This window comes from Strix aluco, chromosome 7 (genome assembly GCF_031877795.1).
Source record: "Strix aluco isolate bStrAlu1 chromosome 7, bStrAlu1.hap1, whole genome shotgun sequence".
Classification (NCBI taxonomy): domain Eukaryota; kingdom Metazoa; phylum Chordata; class Aves; order Strigiformes; family Strigidae; genus Strix; species Strix aluco.
In genome coordinates this window covers 27,950,482-27,973,520 of record NC_133937.1, presented here as the reverse complement: position 1 = coordinate 27,973,520, position 23,039 = coordinate 27,950,482, and the positions used below count along the sequence as shown (strand labels likewise).

The 23,039-nt window shown below is 46.5% G+C and overlaps 1 protein-coding gene across 3 annotated transcripts in view; it reads left to right on the top strand.

Moving 5' to 3' along the window:
- The first annotated feature begins 2,693 nt into the window (after positions 1–2,693).
- Positions 2,694–23,039, top strand: part of SH3PXD2A (SH3 and PX domains 2A) — a 258,575-nt gene continuing 238,229 nt past the window's right edge. For all 3 annotated transcript variants that reach the window (XM_074831206.1, XM_074831207.1, XM_074831205.1), the window contains exon 1: positions 2,694–2,794. In XM_074831206.1, coding sequence (XP_074687307.1) covers positions 2,723–2,794 — 72 coding nt within the window. In that variant the 5' untranslated portion in view covers positions 2,694–2,722. The remainder of the gene's footprint in view (positions 2,795–23,039) is intronic.

Here is a 23,039-nt window from a genome sequence, read left to right as displayed (position 1 = left end):
TGCCTCAGCCTGTGTGTTCATGGTCCTCATCAGGTACAGGTTCTTCTGCACGTGGGGTTGGTCACCCAACAAGCCTGCTGTGCTCTTCACTGCGTACTCAGTCTTTCTTTCGTTCAGTCCCAGCAGCCAGAGCCTGGCTCTCCAGCACAAGGCTGGGAAGCACCGTCAGCTTCATTTTCCCAGCTGCTGCCTAAGAGAGGAGCAGATTTTCCCAAGCCTGCAGCATAATAAGGGATTTCAGTTATTTTTCTGCCAGTCTTGCAATAGTCTGGGATTGGGCTCCCACTAGACTGGGTGTTGTACATATTTTAAAAGAACAATCCATGCCCCTAGCAACATACATTTTTCCTATGTAGATGGATGGATGCAGCAAACAAACAATGAGAGCAGAAGGTGGCGGTGAGCACAAAACCATCAGACAATGCAGGAGGAGGGGAGCCAGAGCTGTAGAAGGGCTGGGTGGGCTTTGCAGCTGGAGAAGGTTGTCTAGAGCAGTGGAGAATCAAGTTGTCTTGGATAGAAGAAAGATGAAGAGTGGACCAGATGTCGTGAAAGTATGGGGTAGACTGCAAGGGAGCACAAACCCCAAAGTACCAGGTTTGACTGAAAATAGCTCCTTCCTTGCAAAAGCGGATGAGAAGAATATCAGTTAAAAAACACCAATTAGTAAGAATGTCAGGAAGGATGGGGCAGAGTGTTTGGAGAATGAGGTATTTTGTCTCTTTCCCTCACAATGACATGTTTTGAAAGCTGATTTAAAACAAACCCTGAGTGTTTTTAACGATGGAGGGGATCCTTTGTTCTTTTTTGGACAGGGTGATAGAAGAAGGGGATGAAATGTGTGATGTGTATTGATAAGGGCTCACAGGGATGAGGCATCCAAGAGCCAAAAGACTGGCCACGCCAGGCATATTTTTATCAATGGGTTATTTGAATATTTACATTTTCAAGAAAGAATCTTCTTTGTTTGCTCTGCACACCAGGGACTTCTTGGCCAGTCTAAACAGTAAAGGTTTTTAATGTAAATAATTGCTCTGCTGCCTTGTGTCATGCATGAGGATTAGAGGTGGGAAGTCCCTCAAATGAGAGGCGGGAAGAGGGTGCTCTGAAGGAGGAAAGACAAGCCTGAAAAGTGACAAAGAGGTGGGCACATCAGCTGTTTCTCTCTGTTGCCTTCCCTGTTACCAAAAGTTGGTCTCATGTTTACCTGCGCACTTCCTAGGGTGGGACGCCGGGATTTTAGCATTTTATGTCAGTTCACTAGTTTTGGTAAACTGTGTGTAGTAGCTGAGCAGGGAGGAGGAGGCTGTCTCAGCATCTTTCCCTGGCATTATGCAGCAGGTACCTGGTTCCCACCTGGCAGCATCTGGTAGCTGTGTGCTGATGGCGCTGCTCCTGGTTTTCCTTCTTTTTTTAAGCTGCTTGTGGAAACCAGCTATGGTTTGAAACCAGCTATGATTTGAAACCAACCACTTTCAAACATCAGCCTTCAGGCTTTGTGACTCTGGTGTCTATCTCATGATTGTTGTTTCAGGGCTAATAACGCTTGTATAAGTTGTGATTCAGAAACTGTGCCTATAGCGCGTATAATGAAATCACATTGGGATTGACCATTCTCACTGTAAATATGGGGCTTTTTTTTGCCAGGAGCTGGAACCTTCCCGCGCTCCTAGGCTTGCAGGTCTGGAGCTGTCACAGCACTCTAAGTTTACTGGAAAATCTGCATCGCTGCTGTTGAAGAGGCTTCAGAGGAACGAGAGATCTTAGTGACTTCAGTTAATTTGGTGAATAACTAATGAATGTCATGAAACGAGCTGAAGGCTGGAAGATCACGTGTAAGTTCCCATTTCTGATGTAACTTTCAAATAATTGTATGCAAAGTAAAGATGCATTATTGAAAAAAACCCTGGAATTTCTAGGGCAAACTCGAAGTGTGACTGGGGAAGACGATGCTCGTCCATCTCTATATGTACATACAAAGGGCCGACACGGGTTTATCGCTCTAAAATCCCCGCGGCAGAGAGCCTTGTGCCACCTTCCTCCAGCTCCCATCCTCCCGCGGCCCCGCGGGCCCGGGCAGCGCGGGCCTCCCCGGGCGGTGGCCGGCCTTGAGCTCCCGGCTGGAGCCCGGTGGGCTGCGGGCTCGGCGCCGCTCGCTCGTGGGTTTCCGGCGGGACCTCGGCCGGCCGCTCGGGGAGGATATTTCGGACGCTCTCTGCAGCGATGGAGGGCGCTGGGGGCATCCCGCCCTTCCTCTGCCCCGGGCGGTCCCTTCCCCCGGGGTATCCCTGAGGCCGGGCCGGGTGTGGGGGCGGCTCCGGGAGGGAGGGGATGGAGAGGTCGCCCCGGCCTCCGCCACCGCCCCGCGGGGTGTAAGGGGGCCGCGGGCGGCCGCCATCTCAGGGCAGGCCGCGCCCCCCGCCACACGGGGGCGGCGGCTCCCGGTCCCCTCCCGTCCCGTCCCGTCCCGTCCCATCCCGCCGGCGCCCCCCGGGGCCGCCTGGGGGCGGGGCCGGGACCGAGCCCCGCCCCTCCCGCCGCTGCCGCCGCACTGGCCGCGCAGCCCGGCTGCCGCCGCCGTGAGGGGGGAGCCGCTGCCGCGGCACGGGGCGGAGCCGGCACCGGGGCATCCTCCCGCCCGCCCGCCGCGCCGGGCAGCGGGGCGGAGGGTGCTGCCAGCGCCGGGAGGGAGCGGCAGAGCCCCGCGGCGGGGTGCGCGAAGATGCTGTCCTACAGTGTGCTGGACGCCAACGTGGTGGACGTGGAGAAGCGGAGGAACCCCTCGAAGCACTATGTGAGTGGCGGGAGGGGGGCCCGGCCGAGCCCCCGGGCCGGCTGCCTGCCTGTGGGGGGCGGCGCACGTGTGCGGGCGGCGGGCCGGGAGGGGCCGGGCCGGTGCCCGGAGCGCGGTGCCCGGAGCGCGGTGCCCGCCCCGGCGGGCGGGAGGTGCTGCCTCGGGGAGCCGTCCCCCGCCTGACCTTGGCCGAGGCCCCGGCCCTGAGGCAGCCCTGGCCCCGGGGCAGCCCCGGCTGCTGACCCGCCCTCCCCGTTCGCCCCTGTGGGGGACACAGGTGAGGCGCCCTCGGGGTGCCAGGGGACAGCGGGACCCGCAGCTACTAGCTGACTGTGGAAACGCCGCTCTTTTTCCTCGCCCTTTTTCATCCCCTCTGGCTGTTGGCTTTTACAATTTGGTTGTTGGTATCATCTTGAAGTTTCCTTTCCTTCTGAAGGTGGATCTTTCCTTCTTGCTCAGCAAGGTCCAGTGCAGGATGGGACAGGTCTCTCGGCTCTCCGGTTTGTCCCCATCCTGGCCACGGCACTACAGAGTGCATAGTGGGGTGCGGAGCAAGGCTCTGCTGCTTCCAGGGTCGGTGAGCTGGAGGTGCTGAATGCATCTTCACTCGTTTTCTCCCCTAAATTACATTAAGACCTTTTTTGAGGGGGGAGCTGGTTTGCATGGTTATCAAGGCAGACTCAGTGTTTGGGATCTCTTTCATCTCTCCTTTGCTATCCTCGTTTCACACCTCACTGCCAACAGAGTGGCATCAGAGGAGGATTTTTAACAGCCTGCCCAGACTCCGGTATTGCAGGGTGTCATGTGGAAGTGCCTTTGCCTGCAAGAGTTTGCAGCATACAGTGGAGTAGTTTTTGCCCATCCACCTAAGTAGAGAAGGCATCTTTTCTTCCCTCTCGGTCTGTTTCTGGGTTTTAGTTGCACCAAATCCTTTAACTGTTTCCTCAAAATACAACCTCTATTTTAATACACAGAAAGTTGGATTTTGTGTATAGAGAAGGTAAATCATCCAGCTTTGGTAAAGAAAAGCCTGAGGGGGTGGTGCGCCTGGTGTGAAATCACTCTGAATATACTGTGTTTTCCGGCCTTGCATGTCTGCCAGATATTTTCAGAGCTGGTCAGCATTTGAATGGGTTGCCTGAAAGATAAGTCTGGAGATTGGGCATAAAGCTTTGTATTTCATATCACTGAGCTTTTTCCTGGAAGGCTTAAACCATAACCCAGTTTAAGGCTAGAGGGCACTATGTTGCTGAGAGATGCTGATTTGTAGATGTAAAGCTGAGCTCTCACCTACCCTGGTGTTAAGCATCTTGTGCCCAATTCATAGGAGTGGAAGTTTTAGATCTCGTGTCCTCTCAGGTTGCCAAATGGACCTGTGTGTTCAGTCTATTACTCATTCACCGCTTCCAGGCGGGAAAGGCTCCTTTAGCTTTTGCAAGCTGCTGTTGTGAATTGTGGCTGACAGCACTGCAGGATGTTATCTCACCTGAAAGGTGGTGGCAGTTCAGCATCAGAGAAGTATGTCTGCCAAGCTCAAAGATACACAAAATAACTGGTAACAAGACCTTCCCAATTGCTAGAAGAAATTGACCCAGTTAATTTCTTATTTGTTGGAAAATAAGCAGAAAACAGGGATTTAAATCCTGTATTTACAGTTTAGAAAGAACTTATTTCCTGTGTTTTCCTACAGAAACACATCTGTACTTCCTTTGTGATCATTGTCGCTACATTTTAATAACAGTAACCTAAACTGTTCCAAGAAGCTCTCTTTAATGCTTCTGGTGGCAAATCTATTTCCTCCTCTTCACCCTTCTCTCCATGCGCCTTTTCTAATTTTGTCTTCTGCACAACAGTTCCATGTCCCTCTGTGTCCAGTTCTTAACCAGAAAATCACAAACTAAAATCACTAAATGGTTTGTTGGGTGACTAGCGTTGTGTCTGCCTTTTTGTCCCACTTACCCGCAGTCTCTGGCTACACAGTATGCAGCATGATAGGGTCTTGACTCACAAACAGGCATTGGAGTAATTCAGTCAAAAATAATAGTCATCCATGTCCTTGTGTGTCTCTTTCTTTTAGATGACTGAACTAGCCCACAGGTCCAAAAGTCTTGGACTCTTTTTCGTTTCCTAGATTGCATTGTGCTGCAGATGCGTGTGCTGCAGCCTTTCATCTGGCGTCGGCTGGAGTAACTCACTGAGGGTGAACCTGCACTGTCAAAGAATTTCGTTCCCTGGATCTGATCCACTGATCACTGTTAGTTTGGTTCTGTGCTCTTTTTTAAATGTGAAATAACTATTTTCTTGTGAAATGAATATAAACGTGACTTTGGGTTTAGTTCTCTTCATTGCCTGTGGATAGTTTGGGAGAGTGCAGAGGTTGGTGCCTTACACGGCTCTGTAATACCAAAAAGCCTTTCTACGTCCAACATCTGTAAACACCTTCATGCCATGCCTCAAGGCCATGCGACACATACTGGCATCAGATTAATAATGTGTTTCTCTGGTGGGTGGTGACCTAGGTATTGCTGACATTTTAACGTGACTCCCTTTCCTTTTAATGGTGGTCTTTCAGGGCCACGGTAGAGCCTGGAGAGATGAAGGCAAGTTTTAGACATTGTGGGCTTGTGGAGAGGGCTAAATGTGAGTAGCCCCTGCTCTGCTTGGCCTAGATGCCAGGACTCATTCCCTGGAGCAGATGTCTTTCATGATATAAGCATAACTTTTGTGGCCTTGACTCAAGAAAGTAAAAGAAAGAAAGTGGCTTTGCATATCCTTTGCTATGATCCCTGTGCATGAAACTTCTGAAGAGATCAATACCTCACTGGAAGGTTTGTAGGGCTCTGCACGTGGGAAGAGATTAACATCTTGGATCCGGTGCTATTTGATAGGAACCCAGCCAGCTCTCTCCCTGCCTTGGAAATTGCTACTAGGGAAGGAATCTGCAGTGCCTTCCTCTGCATCCCTGTCAGCAATTGGGTAGCACAACACCACCCAGTTGCCTGGGGGCCCTGGATGGCAGCATGTGAAAGAATAAACAGAAAGTTGGATCAATAACCACGTGCCTCTTGTGTGGTGTAATCTTAATACAAGCTATTGCTGCTCTTACAGCTTTTGACTTTCCAGGTTAATTTCCTATTCTTTCTCCATACTGATGTCTTTTTAAAAGTTTATTTGTGCTTGATAATACTTCAAAAATGTTAAATCTTCTTGGTTTCCCCCTTCCCTTTTCTTTTAACAAGAACAATGTCAGGAAGGTCAAGTCTGGGTTTGTTGGAAAGACCCTTGGTGCAACAGGGGTCATACATTGGCTGAGCAATGCTGTGGTGAAGCTGGGTGGATTAGGACATTGCAGTTAATGGTTGAAGGTGTCAGTTAATCATTCTGAAGAGAAAAAGCTGGTAACAAAATCCAAATCCCTTTTCCAGCCCCTGCTAAGTTTTAAATAGTCTGAAAGTCGCTTTTCTCAGTTGTTGAAGTTGATATATTTATGGGGTAGCTTCTCTGGCATTTAGTCTGAAGTTTTGATTGTCTGAATTAAATGTGAAATGATCCCAAACGAGAAAAGCATTCTCTGTTTAAAAATACCCACTGTTGATGTGCCTCCTTTAACCATCCATTGAGGAGCTTAAACAAGGCATTTTCCCCTCTTTCTGTTTCCAGGTTATCATTAGGCAGATCGCTTACTGTTTACCCAACTGTCTGACTCCTTTAGAAGCCCTGCAGGGAGCCTCTGCCTCCCAGTTGTGCTTGCTCCTGCTCTCAGGGAGGTGAGAGGGAATTAGCACCTTCACCTGTTCACAGCTTTGAAGGACCTGGGTGATGGCAAACATTCATTAGAAGCCAAATGAATGGGATCCCCCACCCCCCTCCCTGACCACTTGCTCTTCTGTAGAGGACTGAGTAGTTACTGATGTGCATTATCTCACTAGATGTTTATATGCTTGAGGTCATTTCTGAGGTCTCTAATTGTGCCTGTGTTATTCCAAGGACAGGGATGGATACATCAGTACAGATTTCCTCTTCCAGCACTACTCTACTCCTGTTGTGGTTGGGCTTTGTGTGTTTTTCAGCTTTGTACAGCATGGAGGAAGGTAAAATGCTCTTGCTTTACAAGTGACTTCCCTGTCTCTTTGCAGTTAGTGAGGTGCATTGCTGATTTTAGTCATCTGAGATGCCTGCATACTGTCCCAGTTCCTCCCCAGGCTGTTTCTTAATGACATCTCTGAATGTCTTGAGAGATTGCTCTTGTAGGTATCTCTCTGCTGCATGGATATGGTTGCTCACCTCCTCGGGGCACTGGCATTGTTGAATCATAAGGGATTGAGGCCTGCAGTGTTGGCTTTCAGCAGGGCTCCCAGAAGGTCAGTGTGCTTGTCACAAGTGACCTGTTGTAAAATGTCAGCATGCTTTGAAGAAAAAACTTTTGCTGCTAGGGTCAAGCTCTGTTCCTTGTGTCTTAGCTGCTCCTGCTTACTGCTCAGGAGCCACTCAGATGTGATCAGGCATCTCCATGGCTTTATTTTTCTTTATTACAAGCTGCTGGTTATACAAAGGCCAGCACTGATGGGGAGGGTCTGGACATGTCATGGATTCAGTGGCAAGGATCTTTGTTCCTGTATTGGTCCCTCATTGATACCATGGGAGAAGGAGCTGGATTCCCCCTGCTTGGGTCATCAAGTGGGTTGTCCAGTGTGATCCTGCCTGCAGGTCTGAGTTGAGGAGCTCCATATGGCAGTTGTGCTAGGAGTACCAGCAGCTCATGGGTAGGAAAGGCTCAGCCTGGCTTTTTTTTGACCCTTTTAATTAGCAGAGCTGGAGACTGTGAGCTAGGTCTATTCCAGAGTGAACAAGATGTGATGTACCTGGAGCTCACATGGCTGGTGGCCTGCAGGTAGAGTGAAGTGAGGGACCTGATGTGAATCAGAAGGTAGTGTTAGATGAGTAAATGGAGTACCTATTTGGGACTTATGATCTATTTTCTGCTCTCCCCTTCCCCCCCATCAGGACACCCTGTGTGGCTTTCCTTCCAGGTGCCATGATCCAGCTTGACTCACTGGTCTGAATAACTATTATTACTATTATCTTTGCCTGGGGTGCTGGGAAAGTGCCCAAAAATTAGCAGGCTACTCGGTGACTTCATCATTCCTCGGAACTGAACTTCTGTGTGTTGGCAAGTGTTATGTCAAAAGTGGCTGTGATCCCCTGTGTGTGGAGCAGAGAGCTCAGGAGAAAACAGATTGGGGTAAAACATTCCCTCTCCCTTGTGGTGGGTTTCTCTGTACGTAGACCGCCACCCTTCTGGGGTAGACATACGTCTTTAAGGATAATTTCCACTGTTCTGTCCGTTTTAGATGCAAATCTTATGATTTTGCAGACTACAAAATTTTCATTGTTTTTTAATGTCTGATGAAACATGTCAGGAAGAAAAGAAGTCAATATTTCTGTAATATTGACTATGGATAGACAGTTCTCTGCAGGTTGGTTAAATTCTTTGCCCCTGCTCCCAAATGGCCAAAGGAGCAGGGATAACAGGAGGGAGAGATCAAACCTTGCTAGTCCAAAGCTGCCTGCGCCCACTAGTTCTCAGAGGACTTCTCTCTTCCTTATCACTGTAACCAGTTCTTGATAAAAATACTGCTTGTTGAAGTGAAATTCTTCCCAAACAGCGGAGGTTTTAGTTGCTGTGTCCTGTTGGGTTTTTTACTTTTTGGGCACTGTTGGTTTATGAGGCCAATGGAACGTGCAGGTTTTTCCTGTTCACTGCCTTGAGAGATTCACTTTCTTCCCTTTCTCAGCATCCTCTTAGCCTTCCAGTGCTATACCTGCATGCGATTCTCTCTCGGAGGTCTTTTCCATGTTACCTTGTCTTAGGAAGTGCACAAAAGAGGCACAGTCCCTTGAGCTTGAGTCCTTTCTTCCAGCAGAGTGGTGGGTCGGTAACATTCAGCCAAGAGATAGTAGTATCTAAATTCAACAGTGTACAAAATAAACAGCTGTCCCCAGACGTAGATTAGAAATGAATAGAGAGACAAGGTAGTTGTCCTGATTTGTTGTGGTCAGGGCAGAATGAAGTAACGTAGGAGGCTTTATGTCCTGGCAGGCTGCCTGTACTGGCTCTCCTGTGGTTGATCCTGCAGTGTGCTGGGAGGGCAGCCAAAAGAAGGCTCAGAGAAAAGCTTTTAGCAAGCCCACGAGCTGGGGGCAACAGCTCCAGAAGCCTCCAAGTTCCATTTTAAAAGTGATGAACATGCCACTATTGACTTTCACTGTGACTTCCTTACCAGGGAGGTGTTGTCCTAAGAGACAGCACAAATGCTTTCAGCTGCTGCAAGCTGCAGGTGACCTCTGGCTTCATAAGAGCCCTGAGCGGGATGGGTGGGAGGGTGCTGGGCCCCCCTTATGCAACACAGCTTGATGGGTTGTCATCAAAATTATGCCGGTCTCACTGCTTTGAGCTAAAAGGGAGAGGAATGGAGAGACCAAATCATGCCCTTTTCCCAGAAGGGGTGACTGGAAAGAGAGATGAACAGACATCCTAAGGAAGCAAGTGATGGAATAGGAAATGGAGCCCAGACTTCCTGCATCCTAGAGCAGCCCGTCATCCAACGTTCAGCCCGTTCATCCAACCCACACACCCAGTTCTTAGAGAGATGGGCAGCTCAAAGGTATTGCCCTCCTCCCATCCCTGTGAGGTGGGGTATATATGCCAGTATCCTCACTGGGAAGATGAGGCAAAGAGAGGTTAAGTAGTTGGCCCAAGGCCACCTGTGAAACATGTGGCAGTATTTTCTATTCTTTTCTCTGGCTTCCAAAGCAGTCTTGCAATTTATCTGATAAAAGTACATAGCCTGAAAAAATACTGCTCTCATATTCTGTCATTGTCTTCCTCAAAACCCATTTCCCATTTTATATGGATTAAACAGGAAGAGGGATTCAATGTGACCCTACCTGAGGGAGGAGGTGACGTACAAAGCTCTCTAATTTAGTCATTTGGGAGGAAACAGCTGGACCTTCTAATGTGAGATGATTTTCTTTTTTTTTGATCTTCCTTTTTCATGCCGTATCCTCTTAATCTGTGCCTGCTCACGCAAAGGGAACTGGTCCCCAGTAACCACAGAGAAGAGCTAGATCATTAGAGGGGTCTGACAGCACCGTGCATCATTTGGTATTGTGAAGCTGAATGCTTTCTTGTAGCTAGAGCTGACACCTTCTCGTCCCGAGCGTGCTGTGTAAATATTACATGAAGAAGGCAGAGAGCTGCACAGTAGCGTACTGTTTGAAATTGGTGGCGTCTGCTGCTTAATCAGGTTGTGTCAAAACCAAATACAGTCAAGTCAACAGAAAAAAACCTCCAAGTAACTTCCCTTCCCTGGGCCTTGGCTCACACTTCTAGAAAGAGGCTTTATTGAAAGTTTTGCTGAGAAGTTTGTAATTACTATGTTTTTTAATACACTGCATCTTCCTTTGTCTTTATTATAAAAGCAAAAATATAGTCTCCTGGATGTCTTTGTTATCCTCTTCTAGGCAGGGACATCATCACATTTGGGGTGGGGGGGAAGGCAAAAGGAAACGAGATATATTTCTTCACCTGAGAGGATTTTAAAGTGGAACACCTTGCAGCCTAGTTAGAACCTTCCCACTTCAGCTTGTTCACTTACTCTTTGTACTACTTTCTAGGTGAATATATAATAATAATCTAGTCAGTCTTTCAAACTCATATTCACTGACTGTCAGTAATAAGGTATGCTCATTGTAAGTATTTATAAATATGGGTTTTTTTGGAATGCATTAGAGCCCTTATTACAAAGCAAGGATGCTTTTGCACTAAAACATGTGCAGACAGACCTGAAAGATGGTCTCTACCCAGGGCTGTTAAGACAAGCGATGACACACAGATACAGGCAGGTGGGGGCAGTGAGACAATATCAACTAGCTGAGCAGGTAATCGTCTCAATGTAATGGTAACCCAAGCTACTGCCTGGTGGTCATTTAGGTATCATTCAAAGAGCAGACATGAAGAAGGATAATGTAATAACATTAAGTTGTCCTGGTGCTTTCATGCTTAGGGTGACCTTTGTGACAATCATAAAGATGCTCTTCTTGATTTTATTGAGTTATTGATTTTGGCAAAGCTCCTCCTTATTCCAGTTTTTGGAAGAGGAGCTCAATGTGTAGGTCACTATCCAAGTCCTTAGTCTGGGAGAATTCTACTTTTGTAGACAGAATAAACATCCCCAAATCTGTGTCTTCATCAGAATTTCACATACTCCACTAGTATGCTTCAGTGTATTCTTAATTGGTCTTAATAGTCACTGGCTACTCTAGCACAGGATCTGGATGTACCATGGCTTCACAATAAGGCTGTAATGCTGTATATTAACATTCATTATTATAATACAACTTCTTTAGTTTGTGATGGTTGACTCGTTGGACAGAATAAAATATTCATAGACTTTAAGTGTCCATAAATACGTGTGTGGTCCTCTGCATACTGTGTTTGAAACCTAACTAGCAATAACTGTTTTGATATGTTGCTGGCACTGTTTCTCTGACCAATGGGGTATGTTTTAGTTTTCCTATAAACCATGCTAGCTAAACCCAGTGATGCACTAGGCTTCTATGCTCTCAGCAGTCAGCAGCATGATTTTATAAGCTTGATGCAAACTTGTTTGCAAGGAAAACATCCCTGTCTATGTTCATAGGGAGAAACATGCCAAACCTCTACTAATCATAGCTGTGTTTAAACAGGAGCTCCACACTGCCATTCTGTCTCCTTTGCAGAAGTCTTCTGTAGCAGCCCCTGAAATACTGGAAGCGTGGTTCTCCACTGTCCAGGACATGCCTATAAATGCAAACTTTAATGTATAAAGTTCATAAATCATGCAGAAAGCTTTGAACTAATGTCCAGTGTGATACACATAAGACATTGTATAGTGTGGTAGAAGAGCTCATGTGTCCTCTTTACTGGTGGTGTGGCCTTGGATCATTTGTTTAACCTCTCTGGATCTCGGTGTGCTCTGCTGCAAAGCCAGCAGGATTTGCTCACCTTTCATGAAGTGTAAAGACACATGTGTTACCTAAGGGCTGACTGCTAACATAGGCTTTGAAACACCTGAGTTTGGGTAATATTCCTCTACCAGCAGGTTCGCCCCTGGGAAGAGCGGTTGCGGAATGGCAAGGTCATGTTGTTATCCGGAAATGAGAGTCAGACCGTTGCTTCCCTAATAGCGTTCAGCAGACACAGTAATGAATGGGATGATATAAAAGCGATGTTCCACTCTGGGGAAATGTACATTTAGGACGCCAGCCATGCTTGCTGTCTGTGAGCCTGTTCCTCTAGGGCATTCCTTCCTGTCTTGGAGTCCCAGGGTCTGTGGAGGTATTTGAGGTGAAGCATGGAGATAGTCTTTTTGGGAGCAAGGCCCTTGGCAGCAGGCTGCTAGCTGCTGCTGTCTGATCTCTCTCCAGTGTCTCTGTATTCCCTGTTAGGAAAGCTTACTGGCAGAGGTGAAATCTTCTTGCCACGCATTGTACCCTTGGGGTTTTGATGCAACAGAGACCATCTGAATTACTGTTTTCCTAACTCTGAAGATGAGATTTCTAATTGCTCCCTCAGCACGCCATGAGATTTTCCTACTTTTTGGCTCAGGATGTTCTGTTATTATTTATAAATTAACTCATGCATGTGTTTTTTGTGGGTATAAGGTTATTCATGATTTTCTCCTCTCCAGCAGGTGTAAGCCCACAGCAGACCCTTCTGACCCCAAGCAAAATACTATGAAAATCAGTTTTAAATGTTTTTCCATTTCCCTGCCCTGCGAGTGCTTTGCTGCACTGTCTCTAAGCTCAATATATTTCCTTTGCCTGAAAATTTGGCACTCTGACACCTGCCTCATCTCAAGCAGCCTGAGCTGAGGGATAGTTATTCATGGACAAGAGGCAGCCGAGCTCCCAGTGTTCAGCACAAGCAGGGCAGCTGGCACAGCCCCCGCTAGTGCGTAAGTAGGAGGCCTGCAGTTTCCCAGGGCTGTCACTCCAGCAACTTTCACCAGCATTAAAATCACTTAGAATTTAAAAACAAACAAACAAGGATATGTGAAGTATTTTCCTGGAAGAAAGCCACAGAGAGCAGATGAAGTGCATCTCCCTCCTCCCATCTCCCAAACATGTCACAGGAAGAAAGACTGGAGTTCAGCATTTTCCTAAGTGGGATTAAATCAGGCTCTGGAGCTGGCTTCTGGGACGGGACAGAGGAAAGCCAGGAATAGGAGGGAAGCTTTGTGTGTGTGTTATAAATAGATCTATATCAGGTGAAACTGTCAGAATCCCTGAAGCAGCATTGGTGGTAATACCTGTTTTGATTAACAAAAGGGTTGCTTATTTTCTGTTAATAACAAGAGATTAGAGCTGTTGACTGAAGTAGAGTAAAAAGTGACTGATTTTAGAGGAACATCCATGCTGGTTTTCCACATACCAGGGGGTAGCAATCATGTATCTTATCCATTTTACAAGCCATGGACATCCTTAACAAGTTCTTTCCCTAAATCCAGTAAGTTTTCCTCTAATGCTTCAGCAAAAGGTGTTTGAGGGAATCTAGCACAGTAGCCAACCTCCAAAATACTCTCAGTTGAGGCATACAGAAGAGTCTTCCGGCTGTTACTGCTCAAGAAGAGATTTTCTGTTTAATCTTTTGCTGCTTTGTGACTGTAACAGTCTCTGTCAAAACTCTGGACTGTTTCGGGGAAGCAGCTTTCCACCTGTTTCTAAGCTGGGCAGCTGTAGTTTGCATTTCATCCTTTAATAAAGACATCCCTGATTTGTAAAGATAAGTATAAATATTTTGGTTTAGACTAAAAATATTTTAAGTGAATTTGCATGGATAGCAACCCTTGGAGATTGCAGTAGTCATGATCTGGGCAGAAGAGTCCATCAGTCTGTCTGTCCTCTTGTCGTAAGGACCAGTGGCTTTTGGTATAGCATTGGCAATTTGCTAGTGGCACTGGAGAGTAACAGTGTGTACTGGTGTGTGAGGCACCCCCATCTTGGAGGGAGTCTCCCTTTTTTGAAAGAACTGAGGTTCTGGCCCAAGGGAGTGGGACCTGAGGACGTACAGCCTGGGGATGGGAGCAGGGCATTGCAGCTCAGACCCTCGGCCTCACCACTGAAGGTGTTGGCCAAATTGCTTGGCTGTAGCAGTGTTGGGTTTTCTACTGGTCCTTTCAGCTGTGAGTAATGCTGTGTATCTGTGTGCCATGGTGTTGGCCAGGATGAACAATGGGATTAGTTTTACATAATTCTTCTCATGTTGGATGAGTGTGCAGGTGTTTCGTAGGAATTGGGGCTTTGATCTGAGGCTTTGTCTGTGTGTGCATGAATGTGTTTTGCTTCTGTTTTAACTTCTGTGTTGATCAGCATTTGAGCAAGGAAAGGGCATGGTCAAAAAAATGGGGTGGAAAGCAGAGGTTTGCAAAGGATCTTTAGGTCACATTGGAGCTGATACCACAGTTCTGGCCAGACCCAAAGAAAATACTCTTTTATTCTTTCATTTTTTAATGCTTCTTCTGACAAGCTCTAATCTTGCCCACAGCATGGGGTTATTTCCCATTGTCTTAATTCCGGAGTTCTAAGTGATCTTCCAGATGTAGTAGGGCTGGACTGGAGAGCATCTTGTGGGCAGTCACCAGGGCCTTCTGCTGGGTTTTGAGGGTCTGTAGAAGGACTGAGAGTATAGCACTGATGTGCTTGCTGCAGCCTTTAAGCCTGAGCAGAGGTGACACAAAGCTTTCCCTGTGTGCTGAGAGATTTGTGGGGCTCTGACCCCCATGTTACCTTATAGTGGTGCTAAGCCCTCAGGGCTCTAAATCATCTAATGAGTAGAGTGAGATTATTCTCTAGAAGGCGCTGGGATTTGTGGGAGTCCAGGTGTCCTTGTGTTGGGATCTTGTTTGTGAGGAGCTGAAACTTCTTGGCCATTGCCTTGCTGTGTGTGAGAGGTGTTCGATGGGTTATGATAAAAACTTTTACCCAGATGAGGGTGAGGGTGCAACTGGCCATGTGATTTGGATCACGGGGGACTTGAGTACATCCTAAGAAGTCGAATGAGGAAATGATGACCACTGTTTCTATTTGTAGAAAGGTAGAGACTTAGTACTAGCACAGGGCTGACAGTCCAAACCTGATTGAATGTGTTTTATCTGCCAGCACCTTGTCCTGCCTGGTCCTTTATCAGTCTGGTTAACATGAGCTGTAGCAGATCTGGGTCAAACCCCTATTGCCAAAAGGCCAACATGTTGTCTTTACTGCATGTTATGACAGAAAGAGTTAAACAGAAGGTGATGGTGGCTAGTAGCTTGCTTTAGGCAGTAACACAGCAGTAAATGCTGAGATGACATGGGAGCGCTCTTTAGCTGACGTCCTTGTGAGCCTCTCCGTGACATCAAACTCCTGGACATTTTCCAGCTGAGTTTGGCCTTGCCCCAGTGACAATAGATGTTAATCTATTGGCTTGTCAAAAAAACCTGTTAGTGGCTTTTTTACAGACCTGTTTCCAACCCTCAGATTTCCCTGCTAGTAAACAGAGCATTATGTCATTGTTTTACCAGGAGCCAAGCACCAAAGCCAACTTTACAGTGCTGTCGTCAGCAAACGTCCATTCACTTCGGGGTTTTATCTGAGTTCCCAGGCTCTTTCTTCCCAGTGTTGCCTGTGTTCTGGTCTCTGTGTCCATCAAAAGCCTAGGATGCTTTATGGGAAATGTGTAGGGTCTAGCAGTTCCAGCTAACACATGCCAACCTATTTGTCTCAGATGTGGCTTTTGTTCTTGTTTAGCAAAGATGCCCTGGTTTGTAAAGCTTCATCTGCTGGTGACTTTTTAGCCAAGATAGACTCTTGGATTCATGAGTTCCTGCATGCAAAACAAGGTGAAGGGATTTGCAGTCCAGCCTTGCTCCTAATTGATAAAATAATAGCCAAGTCATAGCCAGGGGTGATACCACACCCATGCTAGCTTCTGTTTGTTGCAAAACACAATAGCTGAGTTTCTATTAAAACAAAAACAGGTTGTCAAATTGCTAATATTATAAATTAACTTCCTTAGCTTTCACAAAAAACACTCCCCACAAATGAAATAAAGCCATTTATAACGTTGTAACTATTGTTCCTTGTTTTGCTTCTAGTTATTTCCAACTGTCTCTGCAAAGGATATGAAAGATTTATAAAGTTACCTTCAGTGGTTGGGAGCTAGTCTGCTTAAAACAAACAAGACTCCCATCCCTAGCTCTAGTCGGTCTTTCTGGGGCTGGCAACAGTCCAATCCTGCTCATACTAAGACCTGTCAGTAATGATATCCCAAATCAGCTGAAGTAGTCTAGAAGCAGAGGAAAAAGGAGAGAGGGATGCTTATTTGAATGCAGATCCTGAATTCTTTTGATACAGGCATGGAGACATGGTGGAGAGAAACAGGTTCAGCCTCTTGGCAATGGTGCAGGAATGACAACATTCTTGGGTATGAGGTGGAATAAAATTAAATGGTTTTTCTCCACTATGTAATTAAGCTGTGCAACACCTTGCTGAAAAGTGATATGAAAGCTGAAAGTACAAATGATTCAAAAAAAGAGTTGACAAATTTCTGGGGACAAGTCTGACTGCTATTAAACACAACAGTCAAGATATGTGGTTGAGTCAGAAAGTCTGTAATCTAGTGATTGCTTAAGACTAAGCACGCTGTGTTCTCTTTGTTCCTATTAAGCAGTTACTATCTAGCTCCATTAAAAACAGAGTGCTGAGCTTAGATACAACTTCATTTTGGCCGACCCTAGGAGTTCTGATGCTTTCCCAGATGCCCCTTAACTAGCACTAGCTCAGTCTTCTGAGGCTTGCTGCATATTGCTAATATTAGTGGGAGCTGTTGAGTCTTGACCAGATGAGGTTAGGAAGCACAGTGCATGTTGGGAGAAAGTGAGCCTCCCATCATCACTTCCAGCTCCCTCCTCTGCTCCATACACTTTTTTTTGGACACCATCACGTGTTTATGGGCTAGTGTTACCCATCTGGGCCTTGGCTTCTTTCTGCTTCCCAGCCTTGGGTCAAGTGGCAATTTATTTGTGTAGAGATATCATGTCTGGTATTACTATTAATATATATTCAGGCTTTGTACTTATCTAACTCCTTTCATTCAAGGATCCTCCAACGCTCTGTGTCAGCACCTCTTTCCAAGGTAGGCAGATCAGACAGGGAGAGCATTATGTTTGCAGCAATATATCTCTTGGCAGAAGTGCTTTCTCAGAGCCATCACCAGACTAGTGGATAATTTGGGCTGATGGAAAAAAGTTTTTCTTTTATGGCTGAAAGTACTATGAGTGGGTCATGGGACTGTAGAACATAGGCCTTGGACAGACCTAGGTCATTAATGGTGTGCAAATGTATTGCATTCCCACATATGAACCTTCAGGGTGGTTGGGTTAGCTTGATTGGAAGCTTCAAACTTCTGATGGTTAATGACTTCCAGTGTAGACTTTTTTTTTTATTCACAAGCATCCTGTTTGTTCTCACACCAGTTTTGTCCTTTTGCATAAACAGGTCTCTTAACTCTCAGTTTGGTTTGACATCCCGTCCCAGTTCTCTCCACTATTTTGTAGAGAATGATCGTGTCCCTTCTTAGCCTGCATTCTGCTGAGCTGCTCTAGCCTCCTCTTGTAGAAAAGGGCACCCTCAAAGGTGCATAGCAAACAGGTTTCCCTGCCTCACACTTCTTGCAGTCATTGCAGACTGAATACAAGTGAGCTATTTAGCCTAGGCACTGACAACAATTCAGCCTGGGCAGCTTCAAGCACGTAGTGGCTTAATTTGCACTGCTGGGTACAGCCTTGCCCATGCCCATTACATGCAGCTGCCTGGGAATAAGTTTGATCTCAGTGGGTTGGTTTGCCAGATTTAGTCAGGTGTGATTTGGAGGAGACTAGCTCCTGGGTCTGCCCTGTCCCTGAGCTGTGTGCTGTGTCAGCATGAAGGAGGATGTTTTTTGGAGAGCAACTTGTGGTTCTTTCACGGTTTCATTTTCTTCTCTTCAGGGAGTTTCAGAGCGAGTCCCAAAACCTTGCAAGTGACACTCCACTTGCAAAAGCAGAGAAGAGAAAACATCGCTGATTATATTCCCACGTTAGCTTTAATGAGGGTAATTTTAAGCAGATGGTGTCTATTTAATGTTCCGCAAGCACAGATAAACTAGTTTTTAGCAGGTCTTGGGAACGGAGCGGAGAGATGAAGGGCATCATTTTAGCGGGCAGCAACTTGCCCAATGAGATGCTTGGCAGGACTCCTAGAGAGCTTGGGTGAAGTCCTCTTGTTTGGGCAACCTCTGTGCATCCCGCTTGGGTGAGAGAAGAGGTGGCTTGTGGTTTCTGTCTGAGCTTCAACAACAGTAAATAATTCCAGATTGATGTTGTGGAAGCGTGCTGTTTTTGTGAAGGGAGGACAAGGGGGGAGCCAAGCATAACAAGAGTTTCTCAGTGCTTGGGGAAGAGAGCCAGGGTCACATTTGGAGCTTGTAGTGTTGGCAAGCACAGAAATGACATGCCACATCACACGTGTATCGGTGGAGATAGCTGGGCGGTTATCAGCAAGCTGCTTTGTGGCTTGGTTTGTGATGCTGATGATCTCAAACTGATGCTGGGATGTTTCCGACAAATGCTCTCTCTTTTCAGCTTCCATATCTGCTTTTTTTTAATGTTTCTGGCATTTGTCTTTGGGGTAAGAAAGAGGCCATAGCAGCCCCTGGGATTTCAATCCCCATGAGTCCGAGTTGTGCAGTTATAGATCTGCTGCCACTAAAATCATCATTGCTTGAAGTTGTCCCCTTTACAAAGCCGGGTGCTGACTCTGCTCCAAAATAATGAGTTCCTCTTCCAAAGCTATCCTTGACCCTGGGCATTTGGCCAGCTATCCTCCTGGCTGGTGTCTCTCCATCCTCCTTTGCTGGGGAACATTCCCAGGACGTGACATGAAGATTGTTCAGTGTCTTCACTGGCATGCTCAGTGCCAGTTTTTATACATCTTGGAGGACTAAGTTGTTATCAGTGAACTAAGAAGGCTTTGGGATGGCTGCAACTTACTTCATCAAAGCAGTCTGAGACTTATTTGCTCTTTAGATGTTTAACTCTGTCTTAGAAGCTGATTTCTTTGGGAGACCCAAGAGGGGAACGCAGTGTCTTATGTTTTAAGGCAATAGTTTTCACACTGAGACTTGTGGCCTGTTTCAGAAGCGCTGGTAAAAGTAATAACGAGAGTAGGTTTGCCTTTTTAGGCTTAAATTCACTGTTCAGTGGATGAAAAATGTGCAGAGACCACTTGTTAAAATTATATTTGCTATCTTTGCACTTCTGCAAGCGTTACTGAAACTACAGAAGCACCCTGGAGCATGTGCTTACTGTGAAAGTGTCAGCAATAGGTAGCAGTGTGGGAGATCAAGAGGGAAACTGTTACAAGTCTTTAATGTAATTTGCTAAAGGTAAAACAAGAAGGTTGCAAGCCATCTTTCTGGATGGAGCGAGACGTTTGTGGTGGGATAGCGATGGCTGTTTGGTGGCAGCTTCTTTGTAAAGCTTCTGTGTAAAGGGTTCATGTGTAGAGAGGCTAAAAAATGCCTGGTGGGGAGGAACCAGGGCTGACTACTAGCGAGAGCGCAGTGATGCTTTGTGCTTCCAACTCACTGCTTCTCTGAGACTCATGAAAAATTCATACACAGCTGGTGAAACCTCTGTGCAGCCCTGCAAGGAAAATGGTACAGATCTGTCTTAGACGTTTTTTTGCCTGCAAGATGGGAGACCTGGCACAAATTTCCTGTTGTTGCGGAGCAGATCAGTGGTGAAATTAGGAAAGGGTGGCCCTGAGAGAGTGAATTTGGAGTTTGTTTGGAGTTTTGGAAAGCCTGTTTGAGATCTGTTTTCTCAGGAGGTGGTGAATACCTGTGTGTTGGAAACGGGACTGTTCTGGGAGTTTTTGGGCTGCCCAACCCAACATCCCTTCTGCTAGTCTTGAGTATCAGGTGTGACCCTGGTTTTCCAACCCTGCTCTGACTGCCCGAAGATGTTCAGGGGTGAGGACAAGGATTATCCTTAGTTATCTCTTAGGTTATTTTAGGTTATTGCTGAACATGTTAGGGAGCACATCATTTCAGCTGCTAGCCTGAGGGACTGGGGACAGTGCTCCCAACTGACCAGTCACAAGACAAGACATCTCCTGGGCAGCCACACAGTTGGGACCTTTCACTGTAAAATGAGCCATGTTGTATCAGATGCAATTACAAGCACCTGGGTCAAACAGCTGATGCCTGGCTCCCCCTCCAGCCACCCCAGAGATGTTGTGCCCATGGAGGCATGGAAACAAAGTGTAAAGCAGTAAGGTGGGACAGCATTAATGATAAGGTGCCTGAGATACTGGGCCCATTTCCTGAGGTGATGTTACCCCATTTGCAGATGGATATTAGCAGGAGGAGTTGGGTTGGGGGGATTGCCACAGCTGTCAGTTACTTTAGAAAAGAGGCTAACATTCAGCAGTGTAGCTCTGGCTATAAAATAATTACTAGGCTTGTTGTTACTGTAATACTTTAAGATTATACAAAGAGGGTTAAAATTATGAACATTTATTGCAAAACTGTTCTCTCTGTGGTCTTTTCTCCCAGGTGATTTTTCAATAATTGGGTAGATCTTTTGCACGGGGAGGGCGCAGCTGAGGAAGAAACCCAATTGACTCTTACCAATTAGCTCTGCTGCATCTGGATTCCTGCTTGTGTCCATGGGGGTTTGCTGGGCAGAGGAATGGAGATTCCTCATGCTTGAGCAGTGAGCTGGAATATTGATTTTGACTCCACACGCTCAACACTGATCTTGCAAAGAGATGCTATTGCCAAAATTACAGGAGCAGGATTTGGTCTTCCTTTGATCTCGGTTTAAATTGCGCAGGCAATTTACTGCAACTTAATAAGTAACAGTGCATGAGTAGTGGGGTGCTCACCCTGCCTGCAAACTCACAGTCTGCTCAAATACATGGTGGAGCAAACTTGCTTTTTTGCAGCTAAACTGAGTCAAATTGTCTTGCAGTATAGGTCAAGGTTTATGCAAAGTTGCCATGAATTAACTAATGCATGTAATAAGGGAAATCGTAGCACTTTGGTGTCTGATCAATCTGTTGCATGATTTAGTGAGCCATCTGAAATGGCTTCAGGGATTGGGAGCTTTTGGTTACATCTCTTCAGTGTGGTTTGGTGTTTGTTCAACATGAAATGATTCATCTGGTGAATTGAGGGTGAATCAAAGGTCTCTTACAAGTTCTGCTGCTTCACTGGGTTTTCTTGGGGAGGCCTTTTAATTTCTGCCCTGGTTTAATTGATTTTTGTAAAGGACCATGCTAATGATGATTCTGGCCATGGAGTGCTATAGATTTGCCAGCAGAAGAGTGTTATTACAACTTGAGATGCCTCCCTATCTCAAATTACAACTCCTAATTTGATTTGAGTGTGTTTGTGTTTCAACAATCTGTGGTTTTATTATCCTGTGTTTGTTGCTGCCCTCTTAGACTGTAAGAGCTTTCCTTCGTGCTGGAAGGAGGAGGAACAGGATATAAATACTGTTATCATTACTGTTGCTGAAAACTGGCCAAATTTTCAACACACCAAATGTCTCTCTTCAGTCTTATTTAGAGATACAGTAATATTTCAAAGAATGCTCTAAAATTCCTCTTCTCTAGTAAATAGATTGTTAGCTCACTAGAAGTGTAATTTTCTAATAAACATGAATTTTAAAATCAGAATTCAGCTGCATGCTTAGCGTTCCCCAGGTGGCACAAACTGATGCTGATAAAAATGACGTGGGCTGTCTGGTGCTGGGGAAGAGATGTATATGTAGGGGGCAAGAAACTAAAGTCGTTGGAGCAACTGTTTCATAAATTTTTGTAGAACGCACTGTCTTGGTTTCTCCTGGGCTCTCAGCTGCCCCTGCAGCTGTGATGGCTCCTTCAGCCCATCCTGACTCCTTGGCAGCTCAGCTGTCAAGGGACAGCACTGGGGCAGAGAAAAGCCCCTTGCTGGCTCTGTGAGTGTAGGGGTGTGTCCCAGCAGCAAAATTCACTCTATTTTTATTTTTGGAGGCTGGCTGGATAGAGTTCTCCTCTGTGCAGTGCTAAATTAGAGGATGAAACTGTGGCCAAGGGACATGTGTGTGTCTTCTGCTCCCTGTGAGGAGGACTGCAAAGGGTAGTGACCTTGTCTTACCACCATTCCTCTAAGGGCAGGATGAGTGTTGCTCACACCCAGGCACTACCCTCCCCCTGCCTCCCACCAGCTCAGCTGGTATGTATTAATGCTGGTCCCAGTCTTTCGAGCTCACTGGAGAAAGGACGAGTAGAGCATGGGAGGCCAGTGTCACTGAGGCAGGAACCTGGGCTGGCTTTTGGGCTGTCCTCAGCCTGGGTCTGTCTCTGCAACATTCTTAAATGGGATAGAAAGTTTTTTTTGAAGATGAAAGTGAGCAGATTTTGGAAGCTGATCTGCAGTGAGGCAAATACAAGGGCAAGGAATAAACTATCGAATGGATGTGGGTAGAAATGGGTCCAAAATTTTGCTAGGGTAGCTAGAGACAGCTACAATCTTAGCTGTCTCTAAGTGTGTCCAAAGCTTGCTGGTTGCTAATAGAGCTCAAGTGGACTGGTGAACAGAGTGCAGGAGAGAGATCTTGCCCTGCCCCTGTGTAAGGCTGTAACGTGCCCAGCAAGGGCCCCCTGCATTGCAGCACCAAAGCAATGGCTGTGAAGGACCTCCTCCTCTGCAGATTCATGGGTGTTGTAGGCTGTTCCCTTTGTCCCACTCCTCCTTGACTTGTTTCGGACAAGTCTCTGACCTGGTTAGGATTGCTCCAAGGGTCGTGACTCCAGCCGCAGTGCCACTGATGCACTTTAACCTCTTAATTTTGTTGTTGTAGTTCAATCTCAATTAAACTTGCATTTCTTGAGAGCTGGCCGGGGTGCTCAAAAATGTGTATTTCCCTGTGCTTTCACATGTGTTGCTGGTGTGAATGACTTCAGGTTTTGCTGCATATCTAGGAGCATGGTATGTGTCCCTTTTCTAATACCCCATGCAGATTCTGCCAGAGGACCAGATGGGTCTGGGTCCCAGAGCCAGTCAGGCTCCTGCTGTGTAGGGTGATGGTGCTGCTGAGCCAGGGGCAGCTGCTACTGAAAGCAGTCCTGGTCCTCT